This window comes from Caretta caretta, chromosome 4, assembly GCF_965140235.1.
Source record: "Caretta caretta isolate rCarCar2 chromosome 4, rCarCar1.hap1, whole genome shotgun sequence".
Taxonomy (NCBI): domain Eukaryota; kingdom Metazoa; phylum Chordata; order Testudines; family Cheloniidae; genus Caretta; species Caretta caretta.
In genome coordinates, this window is record NC_134209.1 from 149,241,849 (window position 1) to 149,262,241 (window position 20,393).

The 20,393-nt window shown below is 44.5% G+C and overlaps 1 protein-coding gene across 6 annotated transcripts in view; it reads left to right on the forward strand.

The window, feature by feature from the left end:
- Window positions 1-20,393, forward strand: part of SFXN5 (sideroflexin 5) — a 175,960-nt gene that overhangs the window by 96,724 nt on the left and 58,843 nt on the right. For all 6 annotated transcript variants that reach the window (XR_012668249.1, XR_007356156.2, XR_012668250.1 and 3 more), the window contains one exon: window positions 1,018-1,108. Coding sequence is in view for 2 of the 6 variants with exons in the window: in XM_048846425.2 (XP_048702382.1) it covers window positions 1,018-1,108 (91 nt within the window). In the remaining 4 variants the exon portion in view is untranslated. The remainder of the gene's footprint in view (window positions 1-1,017; window positions 1,109-20,393) is intronic.

Genomic DNA, 20,393 nt, shown 5'->3' on the forward strand with positions numbered 1-20,393 from the left:
ATTTAGGTTACAGCCAAACCTTTTGGTTTGGGGCCTTTTCAGATGAAAAATAGAAAGTTTTGAGGAAAGTAGGTGCTTTCTGCAATAAAATAGTGTTTAGATGAGAACCCAGTTTTCTATCGGGGGGGGGGGAGTTTTGATGGATTTTTTTTACCAGCCTTACTCTATAACCGACACTGTTAGACTGTAGGGTTTTGTCCTCCCTAGCAGCTGGGCAAAGACCCACATTGTTGCTTTGGGTTACATATGTGCAGCTACTTTAGGATTGTAGTAAAAATGCAGTGCACCCTGCCTCATTCAAATGCTGGAGGAAACGGGTGAAAAAGTATAGTTATGGAACCCAGGCCTGCTTGGTGTGGCACTCTGTCCCCCTCTCGTGGCACCTAGACCAGCTAGACATTGATGAGCCTGCTACAGCCTTGGCTAAAAGACTTGTCTTTTAGCTCATGCAGTAGAGAGAGGCTCATGCATTAAGCTCCAGAAGTCCCAGGTTTGATACCAGCCGACGACAACTAGGGTCCGTTGGTGTTACAGTTATACATTATCCTCTACGTGGCTAACCCATAATCCCATCCAAACTCTGCTGGAGGAGTGAGATTGGCTGAGAAAATACCATCAACTGGATAAAAAATGCAATATAGGGCCATCTCCGTTAAAGGCAATGGTGAAGAAACAACCCAGAAGAGTTTCAGAGGAACAGCCGTGTTAGTCTGTATTCGCAAAAAGAAAAGGAGTACTTGTGGCACCTTAGAGACTAACCAATTTATTTGAGCATGGGTCCCATTCTTTCTTTGGGGGTGGCTGTGGAGGGCTGGAATTGTGGGGCGGGTGGAAGCAATGGAAGGGCTACACATAAGGTTACCTGAACGGATTTAGCTTTGGAATGGTTTTAGAAGCAAAGGTCTCTCCCTCTCTCATCTCGTTCTGTCTCTGCTCCTTAGTCACTTCAGGGCATAGAACGTGCACCGCTATTTGGAACTAAATGCTTTTACCTTTCTTCGATTTCTCTGTCTAAAGGTGGGCCTTAATGTTCTGGTTCAGAGAGCAAACAAGTTTACCCCAGCCACCCGTCTCCTGATCCAGAGGTTTGTGCCATTCCCTGCTGTAGGTAAGAAATGATATACTTCTATACTCTCTGTGTGTGTGATATAGCCCTAAGTATGGATTTAATGCATTTGAGGCACACGGGTAGCTTCTGCCTTTGTGATTTATACTGTTGCTTGAATCCCAAGCTGGCAGCACTGCGAGATGTGCAATGAGTGGCTGAGATGTTGTTATCCTAAATAAAATATAGGATTGAAATTCACTGTTTCAGTGGGTATAACCTGTGTGGGCCACTCAGACTGTCAGAGAGAGGACTGGACAATGCAGAATGAGTTCTGACTCTTCTAATCTTCACCGTTTAGATGACCATTCATTCCTTGGGTAGTAACCATAGCCTGGGCTGAATAAATTCCTAGGTTTGGTGTTTATTGGCACAAGATTTCATTATATCCAAGTTAACAAGAAGTACTCACAAGAAGTTATTATCCTGAAATGTTTTAGTCAATATATTTGAGACATAACATAAACCATCAGCAGGATGAAACGGGCATATTTGTAGTCACACAGGAAGTGAGTTTTGAGGACCGTGGCTGGAGTGCAGGAATTTGCATGCTGTGCAATTATTGAAAGCAGTGACTGCGGTACCCCAGTACTCTGCTAGGCTAAGACCGGTGTATTCCAATATATAACGGAGTAGCTATTGGCCTCTCCCATTAGACACCAGTGTTCAGTATGAATGAAGGTAATAAGACCTTGGTCTTAACACAATAGCTACCTGCTTCTGGAGATCTAGGTTCAAACATGGTGTAGAGCCCAAGTGAAATGAGTTTGGTGGTCTTAACCCACTCGCTGGTGGTTTCAAAATGACGTTAAAATATCCACTACACAATGTGTCATTGTTCAACTTCTAGAGGCTCTGAATCAGAAGTGCTGGAACATTGGAGTTTAAGTCTGAGGTGCACTGACAAATATTATGTGAAGAGGCTATCTGGTTTGGTGACTGTCAGTGCCATCAGCTCCTTGCTTTTGAGGACACTAAAATTAACTCCAAAAGCAGATAGGGAAAAAATGTGTGAATGCAAGGACTAATATAGTCTGTTTGCAACATGATCTGGTTATTGTAAATTCAGTAAAAGGGGCTGCTGCACATAATCCCAGGCTGCAAAATTTGCAGATTTACAAATGTATTTAAGCACCTAAAGATGCAGATAGCCGCCATGGGATGTACAAAAGCACCTGAGCAGATTAGGGACCTAACGCCACTGAAAGTCAATGAGACTTAGACACCTTCACTTAGGGACTCAGTGGGTCAATAAAAGGTTAAATTGTTGGGGTTTTTTTAGCTATTTGAAGAACGACTAATATCACAGATATGGGGTTGTTCTGTTTGGTTCCACTGGAGAGAGAGGTCAGCCAGCCATAGCCCATAAAATCCAGCATAACCTCTGGAGTGAGGGGGAGGTGGTGAGGTGTTCTGGTTTATGCATGTGACTAGAAGCCAGGAGCTCTGAAATTAGAATCCTGGCTCTGACCGATTCCCTGTGTGATATTGGGCAAATCACTTACAGACTAATTTTCAAGTGGCCTCTACTTTTGGATGTCTATTGTTTTGCATACCCCACTTGCGCCTGCTTTTCAGAGGTGCTGCAGCTCCCCCTGAGCATCTGCAGCTCCCCCTGGCTCCAGCTGGAGTTGAGAGTGATCTGTGCTTCTGAAAGTCAGGCCCCAGGTGTCTTGAGCTGTGTGCACAAAAAGTCAGGCCCCCAAAATCCAGGGCTAGTTTTGGAAATGATGTCCTTTACCTTTCTGGGCCTTAGCTTCCTAGTCTGTAAAACGGGAATATAGCAAGTAAACTCTTTAGGGCAGGGACGCTGTCAATTTGGTCTGTGAGGTGCCTCGCACACTTTCTTTGCTGCAAAAAATAATAAATAATAAGTATATTTACCTCCCTCCCAAGGGTATTCTGAAGATTAATGTTCATAGTGCACTTTAAACCTGAAAAGCTCTCTGTAAACTGTTACAAAGGACACAAGTTCTTGTTTTTCTCCATATAGACGGAATAGCCAAACTTACCAACCCTCTGAGCTGCATACGATAATCTTCAGAAGCCAGAGAGTTGCCAGACATGCACAACCTTCACACACGCATTTTTTAAAATATTAACATCCTACTTACTGTATCACAGCTAATTAGTGCTAGAGCTGGAGGCCTTGTGGGTTTCCATCCTAGTTGTAAGTCTTTGGAAAACCAGTTGATATGTTGTCAAGGTGGCATGGAGGGGCTTGGGGCTTCTCCCCTGTAGCGGGGTGGTGGGGTTAGGGGTTTCTGCCCTGTGGGGATGGGGGGTCTTGAGGCTTCAGCCTGCTGGGGCGCATCTGTCAGGGCTTGGGGCTGAAGCGCCATTCCTGGCGCGCCTTGCAGGACTGAAGCCCGGAGCCCCACCACCCTGCCACAGGGCAGAAGCCCCGAGCTCCCCCACTAAGTCTGGTAAGCGGAAAATGTGGGGGGAGGGCCATGTAGGGGGCTCTGCGAGCTGCACTTTACCTCTAAAAGAGCCGCATGCGGTTTGCAAGCTGTGGTGTGGCCATCCCTGCCATATGGGCTGCTGCTGCTGCTTCTCTCTCTCTCTCTCTCTCTCTCTCTTTTTTAAATAATTTTTCCCTTTTCATCCATGGCAAGGGTGACTAATTTTAGACCCTCAAAAGTGAAAACAGTTATGGATGTCTTCATTGGTGGGGTTTTTTAACTGATTGTCTGTCTTACTGAGTGATAGGAATGATGCATATGGGGGTGGTGTGTATCTGCCATAAACATTTTAACTGTTTATCAAATCCCTCATCATGCATCATTACTTAAGCAGCCTTCAGAAAGCCATTTGTAAGGTATCCCCCTCAGCCGTCTCTCCACTCTAATCTAAGCTAGTTTGTCTAGGAATTTGTGCTACAGCGAGTGTTTGCGCACCTCACTAACACTGAAAGGAGTACACCACATTCTTTGTACCTCTCCAAGGAGAGTTTCATGGCTTTGATGTATTGAAGTTTGTTGTTTGGAGAAGTGGGTTCTGCAGTTCGTTATGGAGGCTCTGAGATTCGTGGTCATTGTGATCGTTCCTGGAAACAGGTCCCACAGCTGTGGGCCCGCTGAAGAGAAAGCTGCTGTTCACCAGTCTTGCTCTTGGGTGAACTGGGAATCAACTAATGAGCAGTAACACCCTTTGTAGACAAGTCTCCTGAAGCTGACAGTGTAATTATTCCAGTGGAACTTAGCTGTCATAAGAGGTTGTGATATTGGAGAGTAAGATACTCCATCAGATGGGTTTCACCAATCCTGTGGAAGGCATTGGAAGTAAAGACCATGAATATTAGTCTTTAAACATCCACATGTTAAGGACTCAATCCTGTGAGACAGTGAGCTCCCTCCATGAGGTGCTGGGGGTCATCATCTTCTGCTGGAAGTTAATGGGAGTTCATCACTCAGCACCTTGCAGAATCAGGCCCAGTGTAACTATTCTGCTTTAATTACAATTACACCCTCTTTACAGCTCCTTTATACTGCCAGAGAGTCAGGCCCTCTGAGTGGTGCACAGGCTAGGGGCTGACCCTCTGCATAGGAATAAATTTCACCCTGGAGACTAAAGCTGAGCAAATTATTCTGAACCTGAAAAGGTTCAGAAAAGGGCAACTAAAATGATTAGGGGGTTGGAACGGGTCCCATATGAGGAGAGATTAAAGAAGCTAGGACTTTTCAGCTTGGAAAAGAGGAGACTAAGAGGGGATATGATAGAGGTATATAAAATCATGAGTGGTGTGGAGAAAGTGAATAAGGAAAAGTTATTTACTTGTTCCCATATTATAAGAACTAGGGGCCACCAAATGAAATTAACGGGCATCTGGTTTAAAACAAATAAAAGGAAGTTCTTCTTCACTCAGCGCACAGTCAACCTGTGGAACTCCTTGTCTGAGGAGGTTGTGAAGGCTAGGACTATAACAGGGTTTAAAAGAGAACTAGATAAATTCATGGAGGTTAAGTCCATTAATGGCTACTAGCCAGGATGGGCAAGGAATGGTGTCCCTAGCCTCTGTTTGTCACAGGGTGGAGATGGATGGCAGGAGAGAGATCACTTCATCATTATCTGTGAGGTTCGCTCCCTCTGGGGCACCTGGCATTGGCCACTGGCGGTAGACAGGCTACTGGGCTGGTTGGACCTTTGGTCTGACCCAGTATGGCCATTCTTATGTTCTTATTCTTTATAAAGTATCTGATGGTTTTTGTATGTTACTCAAATTGTTTTAGAGACACAAGGTGGGTGAGGTAATATCTTTTATTGGCCCAACTTCTGTTGTTGAGAGACGAGCTTTCGAGCTACACAGAGCTGCTCTTCAGGTCTGGGAAAGGTACTCCGAGTGTCACAGCTAAATGCAAGGTGGAACAGATTGCTTAGCATAAGAAGTTAGCACATATTCTGGATTATTCAAAGTGAAGTGCCCCATCAACACCTCATAGGACAAAAAGGGTTGTTAGTGGGTTACACGTTGTTGTAATAAATCCAGTATCTCTTTTCGGGTCATGATTTTTAGTGTTTGGCAAAGTTATGAATTTAAGCTCCCAGGCTTGTCTTTTGAAGACGTTGTGCAGGTTTCTTCTGAGGCTGAGGACTGAGAGACCAGATATGGAGTGATTGCTTTGTGAAAAATTTCCACCCACGGGTGACAGTGTTTTTGCCTTTTATCATTTTCCTGTGTGAATTCATTTGAGACTCTCCAATTTCACCCACATAGTTGTTATTGGGGCATTTAGTGCACTGAATGAGGTACGCCACATGTTGGGATAGGCATGTGTAGGAGCCATGGATCTTGAAAGGTGTGGGGTGTTGGTCATTGTAGCAGTGGAGATATGTCTGCAGGTTTTGCATCTGTTGTTCTGGCAGGATCTGGTGCTGCTTTGATTTGGTGTGTCCTCATCTGTGGGGAGCTTGCTTCTGATGATGAGCTTGGAGAGGTTGGGGGATTGTTTGAAGGTCCAATAAAATATATTCCCTCTCCCACCTTGTCTCTCTAATATCCGAGGGTTGACACGGCTACAATAACACTGCGTATAGCACTAAAGCAATTTCATTTATTCATTGTTCAAAACTTCACAGATTTCTTTGGTGAATGATTCTTGGTCAGAAGATCGGTCAGAAATTGCACATTTTGAAATCAAATGCACAGTTCAAACTTAGCTACCGGCTGCTATTTGAGCATTCAGTCGCAATGTTCACTTCCACAAGTGATCCTGCTAGTGAAGCTTGAACGTTTGTGGAAAGTGAACACACAGAGGTTACGAATACAGTTGGCTGAATTACTATACATAGCCTTACCCACTACTCACTGAGCAATACTTGAGTCAGACAGTTCTCTTGCATCACAGATTTCCATATCCGTACTGCTCCTCCTGCACTGGCGAATGAGAAGAATAGAGTTCCCCCTAGTGCACTATTGCTATAGAAGGCAGAGGGATGTCTTCTGTGAATCACTGAGAATTGCCGTAGGAAGTTACAAAGCAGCGTTCCACCACCGGAATTCATAGCAAACCTATTTACAAAAGCTACATTGAAACTGGACAGTCATTTATCTAAGTGAGGTTTCCATTATAAGGCCGTTGAAATAATAATAAATATTGTTTGAACACAGAAATTCTGAATCCTAAGGCATTTGATTTTTAAGATACTTCATGATTCACGGTTTGAATCAGAAACGGAATCAAGTCCTTAAGCCAGCAATGCAGCCATTTTTTTTACAATAAAAATTGATGAAAATATTTTTCCTGCGAAAATGCAGGCTTTTAAGAGCTGCTTCTGAAGAAGCCCAGAACTGTGTGAATAATTTACCACTCTACCCCTCGTTGTGAGTTTTTGGGATGCAAATTGAAACCATTCCACAGTAAATCCGTTAAATATTCTATGCTCTAAGAGGAGACCTCCCTTCCCCGACCTTGGGACAAAAGTGTTGAATGTACGGTATGGTTCCTCAGAGTCAGTCTTGCACCACCACGTTTTCTAGATCGCTTGGGTAAAAGTTATGCCTGAGTATTTTAAAGGGCTAATCACCAGTCATAAGCCATTGCTGACTCGGATCATGATTATTAAAGCGACTCCACACATTTAATTAACCTTTTTCTGTTTCTGTAGTGGAACATTAAAGTGCTAACTCTTCAGGGCTCAGTTCATTTTAAAAACCTTTGCCCGAGCTTGATTCTGCTGCTGACTGATCAAAGAATTTTCATCACTGCTTCAGACCACTGCAAAGTAAGCACAGCAGCCCAGATCCTCAAAGGTATTTAGGTACCTAACTCCCATTGATTTCAATGAGAGTTAAGTGTCTAAATATCTTCGAGGATCTGGGCCATGGTGACTGGTAAGATTTCACTTTTGCCTTTGCCTAGGTTGCTCAGTGGGAAACACACAGAGCCATACTTCTAAAGGGCAATCAGCCCAGCCCAGGCTCCATTTGTGTACACCAACTTTGTACGTGCAAGTTTCTTGCACACACAGTTTTTGTGCCCAGTCACTTCTTTGTCCAAACAATAGGACTTGCATGTGCAAGATATAGGATTGGATTGTTAGCTAATGCAGAGCACAAAGCAACGATCTTATACACTCTTGTCTGTCTGCTCCACATAAAATGATAGTTGCTGTGTGTTGGATCACATGCAATTTCCAGGTGTCCTCTTTGGTCAGCTGAGGGTAGAACATGTTGCAGTAATCTAGTTTGATGTGACAAAGCATGAATAGCAACGTCTGTGTCTGAGAGATAAAGTCATAGCCTCCTGGCCAGCCAAAGAAGGCCTTTCTGGACACTTTGGTAAATGGGTGTGCATACGTCCATTGTATCCACGTGTGATGAATCCAGTAGAACTCTAAGCTTGCACAGGACACCTGAAGTAGGCAAGATGATTTCTGTGCAGGATGTGATCACACTTCCTGTTAGTTCTCGTTAAATGATAAGAGAAGAAAGTGCTGTTGTACGTGGACTGGCTGCGCTTCATCAGGCTGTGGTGTCCACCAGGATGAGGGTGGAGGTAAATACTGCACAGTATTGCACAAGGTATGTGATCTTTCTCTTACTTACACTGAGATGAGTTGGAGCATCCCAGACAAGTGCTTTCACCATCAGGCCCTTGGCTCTTCTGGGGAAGGGGTCTCTCACTCTTTCTCAATGGCATTTCCAGCAAAACCGATAATGATTCCGCAAAAAGTTTTGGTTCCAATGAAAAAAGTTTCATCTAAATATTCCCAATCAGCTCTAGTTATGATCCAAAGAACATATTAACTTGCCTCCTCTGACATCCGCCAGCATGTCTTGTTTGACTGGGCTGCCCAAAGGGAAGTGTTATGTTAGACTAACACATATTACACTCCCTGGTCATGTTTAGTACAGATGCATCATCTTTCTCCAAAGATCTCAAAGCTTTTTACAAAAGTGATCATGATCCCTGTTTTACAGGTGAGGAAATTGAGTCACTGAGAGGTCACACGGTGGGTCAGTGGCAGCAGAACTGGGAGCAGGAGCTTGGTCTTCTGCCTCAAAGTTCTCTGATCCAATCAGCAGACAGTGCTGCTTTCCTCTGGCACTTGTTGTGTCATCCACCCAAACCATGTGTTTGTGTCTCCAGGCAAAATAAATACATGATAACATGAAAAGGATGTCGAAGTTGGAAAGTGAAGCACTCCATGCTCATTGGGAGTGCAGGTCGGATGGTGTGCAGTGAACGAGGAAGCTGTTCAATAGTTAGTTGTTATCCTGACTGCCCAGGGCGTGCTCCCTTCTTCATCCATTGCACACTGTTGAGCCCCAGTGATTGAACAAGCCCTAATCGATTCACCAGCTAGCCTGTACTGTGAATGAGGCAGAGGTCCAGCAGGAAAAATCGCGTGTAACCATGTAATTAGATTGTATCATACAGCACACCCCAAAGCGGCAGAGTTAAGTTTGTATGGCTGATCTCAACTTTGGCATTTCCTGGCTTTGAGTGCTTTAACATTGTTATTTGCAGTGTGTCCTAGGTTTATTTTAAAAATATATAAAAATTAAAAACAAAAACAATATGATCTCCTGGAATTATTTGGTAGACAGCAGTTAAATGCTGTGTCCTGCATAATCTTTTCATTCAGAGGCTCATTCAAAGCCCATTGAAGTCAGTTAGGCCCAGATCCTCAAGGGTATTTTGGTGCAGGCACCGAAACACCCTTGAGGATCTGGGCCTAACTACCATCCATTTCAGTGGGAGTTAGACACATAAATACCTTTGAGGATCTGGGCTCCAGAACTTTTCCGTTAACTTCAGTGGCCTTTGGGTCAGTCCCTAAACAAAGCAGGGGTCTGCAGAGGTCTGCTTCATTCAATGTGCACATAAATAGATTCTATACAATCTCCTTCACCTCTTGCATTGGCCCCCATGAGCAGAGCCCACATAACACTGGGAGATTGCATAGTGAATTATAATTTCCATTCACAAGCACAGTGCTACTGGGAAACTGTTGTTAAAAAGTCTGTTGTCTACCACTGACTTCCCTGTGTAATCTTGGCCAGACCACTTGACCGCTTTAAGTCTCAGTTTTCCCCATCTGCAAAATGGGGGTGATGATACTCCCTTGCTTTTAAAAGGCACTTTGAGATCTAGGGGTGAAAAGCGCTAAAGAAGCGTTACATTATTATTTATCATGAAAATCTTTACCATGATGGTCACTCAGTTCTTCCTGTTTCGGATATGTATTTAGTGGAAAATTTTATTTTAACCATCCTTTTTTGTTTGGCTTCAAAATGGCATTAAAAATTGTGAGTAGATTTCAAAGCTACGTCTCAGACCAGGCTTGGATCTGCATTGCATGTTACAAAACCTCTGCCACCAGGTGGTTCTATTTTTACACAGAGGTGTTAGGAGAAAGAGGTTAAGCTGGCATCAGAATTGATTGGGGACCCTAATTAATTTGTTTAGCCCTTAATTAATTCTCTAGTTCTTAATTTATTTGTGTACTGTCATGCTTAATTGTGTGCCAGGACATCAGGAAGCCTCCCACTAATTGCTCTTTGGTTGTTTTGAGAGCTGGAAGTTATTGGTTTGGAGACCTGGGTAAACTGTTTAATTAAAGATCTGTCTTCATATTAACTTTCACTACCAGCCTCCAGAAATGAGCTAGATTTAACCTTGTGAAGACATGGGGCCAGATGTTGAGCTGATGTAAATTGGCATAGCTCCACTAATGTCAATGGGGCTGTGCCGTCTTTCACCAGCTGGGGATTTGGTACACAGTGGAAATACTCTGATTTTTGCCAGCTGGGGATCTGGTCCTTTGACTTCCCTGGGGCTGCGCTGATTTACACCAGCCAGGCATCTGAACCATGTTGTGTTTCTCAGGGTGTTTATGTAGAAATTCTCTTGTCATAAAAATGAATTACTCTTGCTACCATCCTTAGCCTCTTTCAGAAGTGATGGAACTTCAGTAAAATGCATCCACTTCTAGGGTGGAAGGCAGCCACTACCCTGTGCAGAGTAGTACACTTTGCACCCCCGCTCAAGAATATAAGATTTTGACCAGAGTCACTGGGTATGTCTTCACTGCAGTTTACCTGGTTGCAGGTAATCAGGTATGGGAGTTATAGCAGTCTAAGAATGTGAGTGTCCAGCAGTTAAGCCACACTCAAATCACACCTGTGTAACTGTGTCCACGCTGGTTCTGTAGCAACTCAGGTTAGGCACTAGAACTGCTGGGGGATATCCCCTGTGTTTTAGTACTCCAATAAACTGTTCCATTCTATGAATCGTTTTGCAGTGTATTGTGGGACAATTTACCTGTCTTTCCTGGGTCCCTGTGCAGAAGTCTGAGCTCACCAACACAGTAGATATAAGCACTTCCAGATAGGCACTCTCCACACTGCTGTTCACAGCCTGCGTTCCAATTGTTAGCAAGCATGGATCCAGCCCAGAATCATAGAATCATAGAATATCAGGGTTGGAAGGGACCTCAGGAGGTCATCTAGTCCAGCCCCCTGCTCAAAGCAGGATCAATCCCCAATTAAATCATCCCAGCCAGGGCTTTGTCAAGCCTGACCTTAAAAACTTCTAAGGAAGGAGATTCTACCACCTCCCTAGGTAACGCATTCCAGTGTTTCACCACCCTCTTAGTGAAAAAGTTTTTCCTAATATCCAACCTAAACCTCCCCCACTGCAACTTGAGACCATTACTCCTTGTCCTGTCCTCTTCTACCACTGAGAATAGTCTAGAACCATCCTCTTTGGAACCACTTTTCAGGTAGTTGAAAGCAGCTATCAAATCCCTCCTCATTCTTCTCTTCTGCAGACTAAACAATCCCAGTTCCCTCAGCCTCTCCTCATAAGTCATGTGTTCCAGTCCCCTAATCATTTTTGTTGCCCTTCGCTGGACTCTCTCCAATTTATCCACATCCTTCTTGTAGTGCAGGGCCCAAAACTGGACACAGTACTCTAGATGAGGCCTCACCAATGTCGAATAGAGGGGAACGATCACGTCCCTCGATCTGCTGGCTATGCCCCTACTTATACATCCCAAAATGCCATTGGCCTTCTTGGCAACAAGGGCACACTGCTGACTCATATCCAGCTTCTCGTCCACTGTCACCCCTAGGTCCTTTTCTGCAGAACTGCTGCCTAGCCCTTCGGTCCCTAGTCTGTAGTGGTGCATTGGGTTCTTCCGTCCTAAGTGCAGGACCCTGCACTTATCCTTGTTGAACCTCATCAGATTTCTTTTGGCCCAATCCTCCAATTTGTCTAGGTCCCTCTGTATCCTATCCCTGCCCTTCAGCGTATCTACCACTCCTCCCAGTTTAGTATCATCCGCAAATTTGCTGAGAGTGCAATCCACACCATCCTCCAGATCACTTATGAAGATATTGAACAAAACCGGCCCCAGGACCGACCCCTGGGGCACTCCACTTGATACTGGCTGCCAACTAGACATGGAGCCATTGATCACTACCCGTTGAGCCCGACAATCTAGCCAACTTTCTACCCACCTTATAGTGCATTCATCCAGCCCATACTTCTTTAACTTGCTGACAAGAATACTGTGGGAGACCGTGTCAAAAGCTTTGCTAAAGTCAAGAAACAATACATCCACTGCTTTCCCGTCATCCACAGAACCAGTAATCTCATCATAGAAGGCGATTAGATTAGTCAGGCATGACCTTCCCTTGGTGAATCCATGCTGACTGTTCCTGATCACTTTCGTCTCATGTAAGTGCTTCAGGATTGATTCCTTGAGGACCTGCTCCATGATTTTTCCAGGGACTGAGGTGAGACTGACTGGCCTGTAGTTCCCAGGATCCTCCTTCTTCTCTTTTTTAAAGATGGGCACTACATTGGCCTTTTTCCAGTCATCCGGGACTTCCCCCGTTCGCCACGAGTTTTCAAAGATAATGGCCAATGGCTCTGCAATCACAGCCGCCAATTCCTTTAGCACTCTCGAATGCAACGTGTCCGGCCCCATGGACTTGTGCACGTCCAGCTTTTCTAAATAGTCCCTAACCACCTCTTTCTCCACAGAGGGCTGGCCACCTTCTCCCCATGCCGTGATGCCCAGCTCAGCAGTCTGGGAGCTGACCTTGTTCATGAAGACAGGGGCAAAAAAAGCATTGAGTACATTAGCTTTTTCCACATCCTCTGTCACTAGGTTGCCTCCCTCATTCAGTAAGGGGCCCACACTTTCCTTGGCTTTCTTCTTGTTGCCAACATACCTGAAGAAACCCTTCTTGTTACTCTTAACATCTCTTGCTAGCTGCAGCTCCAGGTGTGATTTGGCCTTCCTGATTTCACTCCTGCATGCCCGAGCAATATTTTTATACTCTTCCCTGGTCATTTGTCCAATCTTCCACTTCTTGTAAGCTTCTTTTTTATGTTTAAGATCCGCAAGGATTTCACCGTTAAGCCAAGCTGGTCGCCTGCCATATTTACTATTCTTTCTACACATCGGGATGGTTTGTCCCTGTAACCTCAATAGGGATTCCTTGAAATACAGCCAGCTCTCCTTGACTCCTTTCCCCTTCATGTTATTCCCCCAGTGGATCCTACCCATCAGTTCCCTGAGGGAGTCGAAGTCTGCTTTCCTGAAGTCCAGGGTCCGTATTCTGCTGCTTACCTTTCTTCCCTGTGTCAGGATCCTGAACTCAACCAACTCATGGTCACTGCCTCCCAGATTCCCATCCACTTTTGCTTCCCCCACTAATTCTTCCCGGTTTGTGAGCAGCAGGCCAAGAAAAGCTCCCCCCAGTTGGCTCCTCTAGCACTTGCACCAGGATGCTGATGACCTGTTCTAGCTGTCAGCATTAATGCAGCTCTCGCTTCTGGGACACCAGACCAATGCAGGGCATGAGATGCAATGGAGGAAATTTAGGCAGTGGCTTGTTGCCTTGAGAAGGTGGTGGCAGGTCTTGCTAAGGAGATCATGCAAGAGGCATGCAGAGATGGAGCAGCGGAAACAGCTGAGACAGGTTTTAATAGTTGTGGAATCTCACTGTGCTGACTGGCAGTTCTGGAGCAGGACCACAAATATCAAGTGGTGAAACTACATCATCCTGCAGACCTGGGGTGATCAGCTGTGACTCTAAATTTTCCACATGAGGCAGGCCACCTTCATGGAGCTGTGTGAGAAGCTTGCCCTCGTCCTTCAGCACCAGAACATGCGTATGAGGCCGTCCCTACCAGTCCAGAAGCAGGTTGTTATTGCCATCTGGAAGCTGCCTATCTTAAACTGCTGCAGATCAGTGGCTAACCAGTTTGGTGTTGGCAAGTCAGCTGTCAGTGCTGTGGTGATGGAGACTTGTGACTCAGTTATTGTTGTGGTTTGCCCATAAGTGATCAGGATCACTAATGTCCCCAAAATAAGTATTGGCTGTGGGAGAATGGGGTTCTCGAACTGTCCCGGAGCCATGGATGGCACACATGTCCATGTCCATTGTCTACCCTCCACAAGGTTCACATGAATACATCAACTGGAAAGGATACTACCTGTTCATTTTGCAGACCTTGGTTGACCACAGAAGGAGATTCATGTACATCAACATGAATGGGTGCATGACACCAGGGTATTCCAGAGAAAAATTCCAGGGTGTTTTCAAATTTGGACAAGGGAGGACTTTCATCCCTCCCAGCAACATGGTTATCAGTGAGGTAACTCTATCCACTGTTACTTTAGAGGACTTGCGTTGTCCTCCACTGCCTGGCTCATGAAGTTGTACCCTGATGTGAGAGCATCTGGCAGAAGAAGGTTTCATAACACACTGATCAGTTGCAGGAAGGTGGTGGAATATGACTTTGACTGACTAAAAGCAAGTTGGTGCTGCCTGGAAACCATTTGGATGTCAATGCATGTAATAAGAAAAGGAGTACTTGTGGCACCTTAGAGACTAACCAATTTATTTGAGCATGAGCTTTCGTGAGCTACAGCTCACTTCATCAGATGTTTACCGTGGAAACTGCAGCAGACTTTATATACACACAGAAATCATGAAACAATACCTCCTCCCACCCCACTGTCCTGCTGGTAATAGCTTATCTAAAGTGATCAACAGGTGGGCCATTTCCAGCACAAATCCAGGTTTTCTCACCCTCCACCCCCCCACACAAATTCACTCTCCTGCTGGTGCTAGCCCATCCAAAGTGACAACTCTTTACATAATCAAGTCGGGCTATTTCCTGCATAGATCAAGGTTTTCTCACATCCTCCCCACCCCCATACACACACAAACTCACTCTCCTGCTGGTAATAGCTCATCTAAACTGACCATTCTCCAGGTTTAAATCCAAGTTAAACCAGAACATCTGGGGGGGGGGGAGGGGGGTAGGAAAAAACAAGAGGAAACAGGCTACCTTGCATAATGACTTAGCCACTCCCAGTCTCTATTTAAGCCTAAATTAATAGTATCCAATTTGCAAATGAATTCCAATTCAGCAGTTTCTCGCTGGAGTCTGGATTTGAAGTTTTTTTGTTTTAAGATAGCGACCTTCATGTCTGTGATTGCGTGACCAGAGAGATTGAAATGTTCTCCGACTGGTTTATGAATGTTATAATTCTTGACATCTGATTTGTGTCCATTTATTCTTTTACGTAGAGACTGTCCAGTTTGACCAATGTACATGGCAGAGGGGCATTGCTGGCACATGATGGCATATATCACATTGGTGGATGCATGTAATGCCATTCATGTTGTCAGGGCGTGCTGTGCACTGCACAGCAGATGTGAGAATAGGGGGAGTACTTTCACCAGGAGTGAGTCAAATACCATATTGATTTACAGACCCAGTACAGGCAACCAGAAAGTCACAGGGGTTGGGTCCAGGGAAGCGAGGGAAGTAAGTGATGCCCTGCATGCCCACATTCTTGGTTGCCAGGGGAAATGCTCTTATATGGAGTTGTGATTCACCTGTTCTATCCATACCAATTTATCTCTTGTCAGTCTGACTGGATAAAAGCTTTGATTTGAATTTTCTGTGTCTTTGTTTCCCATTAGATTGTGCAAATACTTTATTTGAATACAACACAAGCACCCCAGCTGCCACTGTGTTAGGAAAAGGGCAAAATCTGTACTGAGCTGTAAACAACTGACAATATAGACAATCGGGGCAATGTCACAGGAAATGGAATTGCACATTCTACTCCTTGGATGCACAGGGATAGAATGAACAAATACATCTGCCCATGTTCACTTCCACTCTAGGAGTGCATTGATTGGCTCGTGCCCCAGCCAGAACTCCTCATTGTCTGTGTTAGGGGGCTTAGTCCTTCACCCACTCACTTCCCTGGTCCTTCTCTCATGAACAGAGAGCAACAATACCCGAAGTCCAAAGGTGCAAACAATTCGATGTTTATTGGGGTGAACTTCCAGCAAGCATGATTCCGGTTTCCTTCCTTAGTGCCCCCCTTCCCAGCTTATCTGAGCCTTACCTGTGTCCCTGTTCCCATTTCCCCCCCTTAGCAAAACATGATTCCAATTTCCCACCCCCATTCCCTGTTCCCATTCCCCCCCTTACTTCCTGATTGACTGCAGACTATATAGTAAAACTTGAGTTCTGCTCAGCTATACCTTAACCTCTCACTTCACTGAAATTTAACTAACCAATCCTAACATATTGTAACATGATTATTTAACCAATTATATCCCACCACCTTAATTAGTTTACACCCAGCAAAAGTAATTATATAGCAGACAGAAACAATCACAGAACCAGACAGAGACCATGCAAATAAACAATAGCAAAGTGGGAACTATAATGACAAAACAATACAGAAGGGAGGATTTCACAACTACATCTATAAAGACATAAGGGTTTCCCAGCTGTGTCTGTTGATAAGTGAGTTCTTACTGAACAGAAAACTATCAAACTAAACTTCCGTTTACATCCTCTAGGCTCTTCCCTTTCTCTGGAGGTGGTAGATCAGATCTCCTTTCTAACAACCCCAGATTGCCTTATTGCCTTATGTGAGGATGTGACCGTTCGCTTCCCAGCTTATGGCTGCCTCTGCTGCTTAGCCAGAGATCTTAGCCTAAGAACAGGGCCTCAGACTGTCACAGTAAGAGAAGGCCCTTACACCGGCAGACAGTGATTTTGATTCTTTCTTTTATACCTCTATAACTCGCTAAGTGATAAGAATACACCTAAATTCTTAGAGTATAGGCCTTTACAGACAGGCCCGAATATCTATATCCTAACAGTCTGCATGACATGAAAGAGAGTCCATTATCCTCATTTTACAAATGGGGAAGCTGAGTCACAGAGAGGTTAAGTGACTTGCTCAAGGTCAGGCAGCGAACCTGTATTAGAGCTGAAAAGGAAACCCCAGTCTCCTTACTCCTGCTCTCCACTGCACTGTGCTGGTGGATTGACCGCATGCTACATTTATTGATAGAATCACTATCTCCAAGAGATGGGTCTGGTTAGGAAATCGGCTTGTCAAAACTTGGCATGAGTGAAGTAAATAACAAACCAGGGAACCCTGTTGCATTCCTAGAAGGATCATATTGTTTGATCCTAGAGGGATCTGTTGCCCTCAGGAAATGCCCAGGCTGGGAAAATATAACTCTTGTCACCTCATGTGAGCAGCTGATTGCAAAATTAATTCACTTGTTATTACAGGAAAAACATGCCCCCAAGTTACAAAAGACCGATCATCCTTGTGGAGATAACCTGCGAGTGCATATCACAGTGTATCTTGAGTCCCCACAGAAGCAATTCTGAACTTCCACTGTCCGTCCCCCCCCCCCCCCAATGCATGTATCATGTTGTTCTTTCGATAGCCATTTACAGCCCCAGTCTTCTTCCTCTCTCTTGCAAAAGATGAACGGGAAGTTCTTGAATCTCGCTCTTTCCAATGTAGCATTTTCAAGAGAGAATGGAAGAGATCACTGGCCCATGGAGTGGTGCTGAAAAGAAACCTGACCCAATGGTCCAAATTCATCCCAGGTGTAACTGCATTGGGCTATGGAACATGGGAAGAGAGAGTTGGGTTCCAGAGATTCCAGGAACTTTTTATTAAAAGAAACAAAAATGTTATAAACAGCTTTGCAGAATGATCATGAAAATGTACCAGCCCAGCCACAAACTCTGCTTTCCTGCCCTTTACCTTGATGATAAAGAAATAGCTAGCAATATATTACATGTATTACTCACCTCAGGTGAATGTGTGAGGTAGAATTTTGGGATGTGTGGGTTATAGGCATTTATTTAAAAATAGATAAAAGAACCCAAATTCAGCCCTGGAGTAAGTGGCTGTAACTCCAGCATAGTCTGCAGAGCTGCTCACATTTACACCGAGTATGAATTTGCGTCCTTTTGTAGCCTTTTCCATGCTTTGCTCTCTGTTTCCCTCTCTGAAGTATTGTCATGGTGGAAAGAAATGTTGCCTATAAAATCCATCTGGTTTTGGTATTTAAGTGGGTGAAGACATGCAGTTTGAAAAGGAAAGTAGCTACTGGCCTGATATGTGGAGTCTGGGTTTGCTCAGATTTGAATTCAAGTTCCCCCCAAATTTGGGTCCATTCCACAGATGAGCTTGATCTGTGAAGATGAGAACTATGACCTACACAGATCAGCCGTACCTGGTTACTACAGCAACAAATGTAAGATGTTAAAACTTTTTGTTCCTGTGTAGCCTGTGGAGTCAGCACAGCTAAGGGAGAGGGAGCTGGATTCTATTCCTGCTTGTCCTTCATCAGCGGAATTGTCTACTAAGGCCCCAAGTTAAACACATGTTTAAATGTTTAGCTGAGTTCAGGCCTAGTGCCAATCGGTTATACAGGGGCAGTGAGATTGCCTCACTGTTCCTGGAGGCATAATGTAAAGTGTATGTGGGGTGGGGGGTAGAGATGTCACTAGGGGCAGAATTTGACCTTTATTACTGGGGATGATATGCAAAAAGGATAGAAACCAGTTTGGCCTCCCAGGGCCTGATCCAAAGCCCACTGAAGTCAATGGAAAGACGCCCATATGCCAGGCCCCCAGATCCCAGGGTGAGCTTGCAGGGCTGATAGTTAGCAAAAATGTCTTTTTATTTGTAAATTGAGCCCATTGATTGATTGATCTAGCTCTGGGTCTTATCTGAACTTCATACCGGAGGGCACCCACCCAGAGCTCTGAGATTTGATAGAGAAATTACTATGAGACAGTGATCCCCACAATGCCATTGTTTACTTAGTCGCCTTTCAGAGTAGAACAGCACTTTAATGCTGCTGGCGTGTATTGTAAGTCAGCTCAGGAATTTATTTCTGCTCGCTGGAGTGGCACTAATGCAGTGCGGGATTTTTTCACCTAAAAAGAAGCCTTTAAAGTTTCAAGATTTATGGCCAAGTTGGGGTTTTTTTGTTTTTTTTGGGGGGGGAGGGCGTTTTGTTATCCCAAATAGGAATTCCACAAGGGTGTTTTTCTGTTTTTATTTAATCTCTTTAAACAACTCCATTTAGGCAGAACAAAAAGACATATTCACCATGTATAAAGACTACCAACTCACACGTAAATGTGAAATACGTACAGAATCAGAGAGGCATAGTAGGTGAGGTAATATCTTTTATTGGACCAACTTTCTGTTGGTGCGAGAGACGAGCTTTCGAGCCACACAGAGCTCTTCTTCAGGTCTGGGAAAGGTACACCGAGTGTCACGGCAAAATGCAAGGTGGAACAGATTGTTTAGTGTAAGTGCTTAGGACATGTTGCAAGGGACAAGGCATTTGATGGATGATCATCTTAGATCTTTCATATTTGACCAGTACTTTGAACATATAAAGGGCTAAATATTACAAAAGATTGTCAACAAAATAATGGACAGATAGGAATTTATGACAGGATTTTCCCAAATTCTGAACATCAGAATCTCTGTTTGAATCTAGTCCAGATTCCCTAAACACTCTAAAGATGATTGAGGGGTTCACATACTACAGGGGCCATATAAGCACCTTAGATCGATCTCAAAGCAATAAGGCAGATTTGGCTTGCTTTTACAGAACGAGCAGACAGTTCGCCCACCTTTGCTTCTTCCAGTGTGTATTTGGTAATCCACAAACCTTGGATTTTCACTTTTTAAAAATACTTCCATGTACATTTAGTGGTGGTGAAGGACGCTGGATTTACCACCCTGGAGACTGTGCCTCTGTTTATCCACAGAGCCAATACAACACAATAAGCCACCCTACCTCACCTGTGTATGTCAAGCCTGATCTTAAAGCACTTTACGAAGCCGGGAAAGCATCAGTGTCTCTGTTTCACAGAGGGGGAAACTAAGGTATACAGAAGCGATGAAACTTGCCCAAAGTCATACAGCAAGTCAGTGGCAGAACCAGGAACAGAGCCCAAGGCTCCTTTCATCTATTCTGGTGCCCTGCCCAGTGGAACAGGCTAAATCCATTCAAAGTTAATGGGAGTTTTGCCAAACCAAGGACTTCAGGGGTGGGCTGAGCGTGGTTATGATTGGAATCTCGCCAGTATATAACAGTGGCTTGTTTGTAACATACGTAGCAAATAGGGTGAGCAGATGTCCTGATTTTATAGGGACAGTACTGATATTCAGGGTTTTTTCTTATATGGGCGCCTATTACCCTCAACCCTTTGTCCTGATTTTTCACCCCTGCTATCTGGTCACCCTAGAAGCAGAAAGGAAGTAAAACTTATTCCAAGTCTCTCTTCTTTCCGACTGTGACATGGGATGGTTAGCGGCAGTTGGCATTATGGCTCCACCTGCCTGGAAACAGAGAGGGAGAAGAATTATGAGAAAAGTTCTGTGTCTAGAAACTGCTTTCCACCCCCTCTCCTTCCACTTCTCCTTCCAATTGACCTAGAAGCATGGGGCC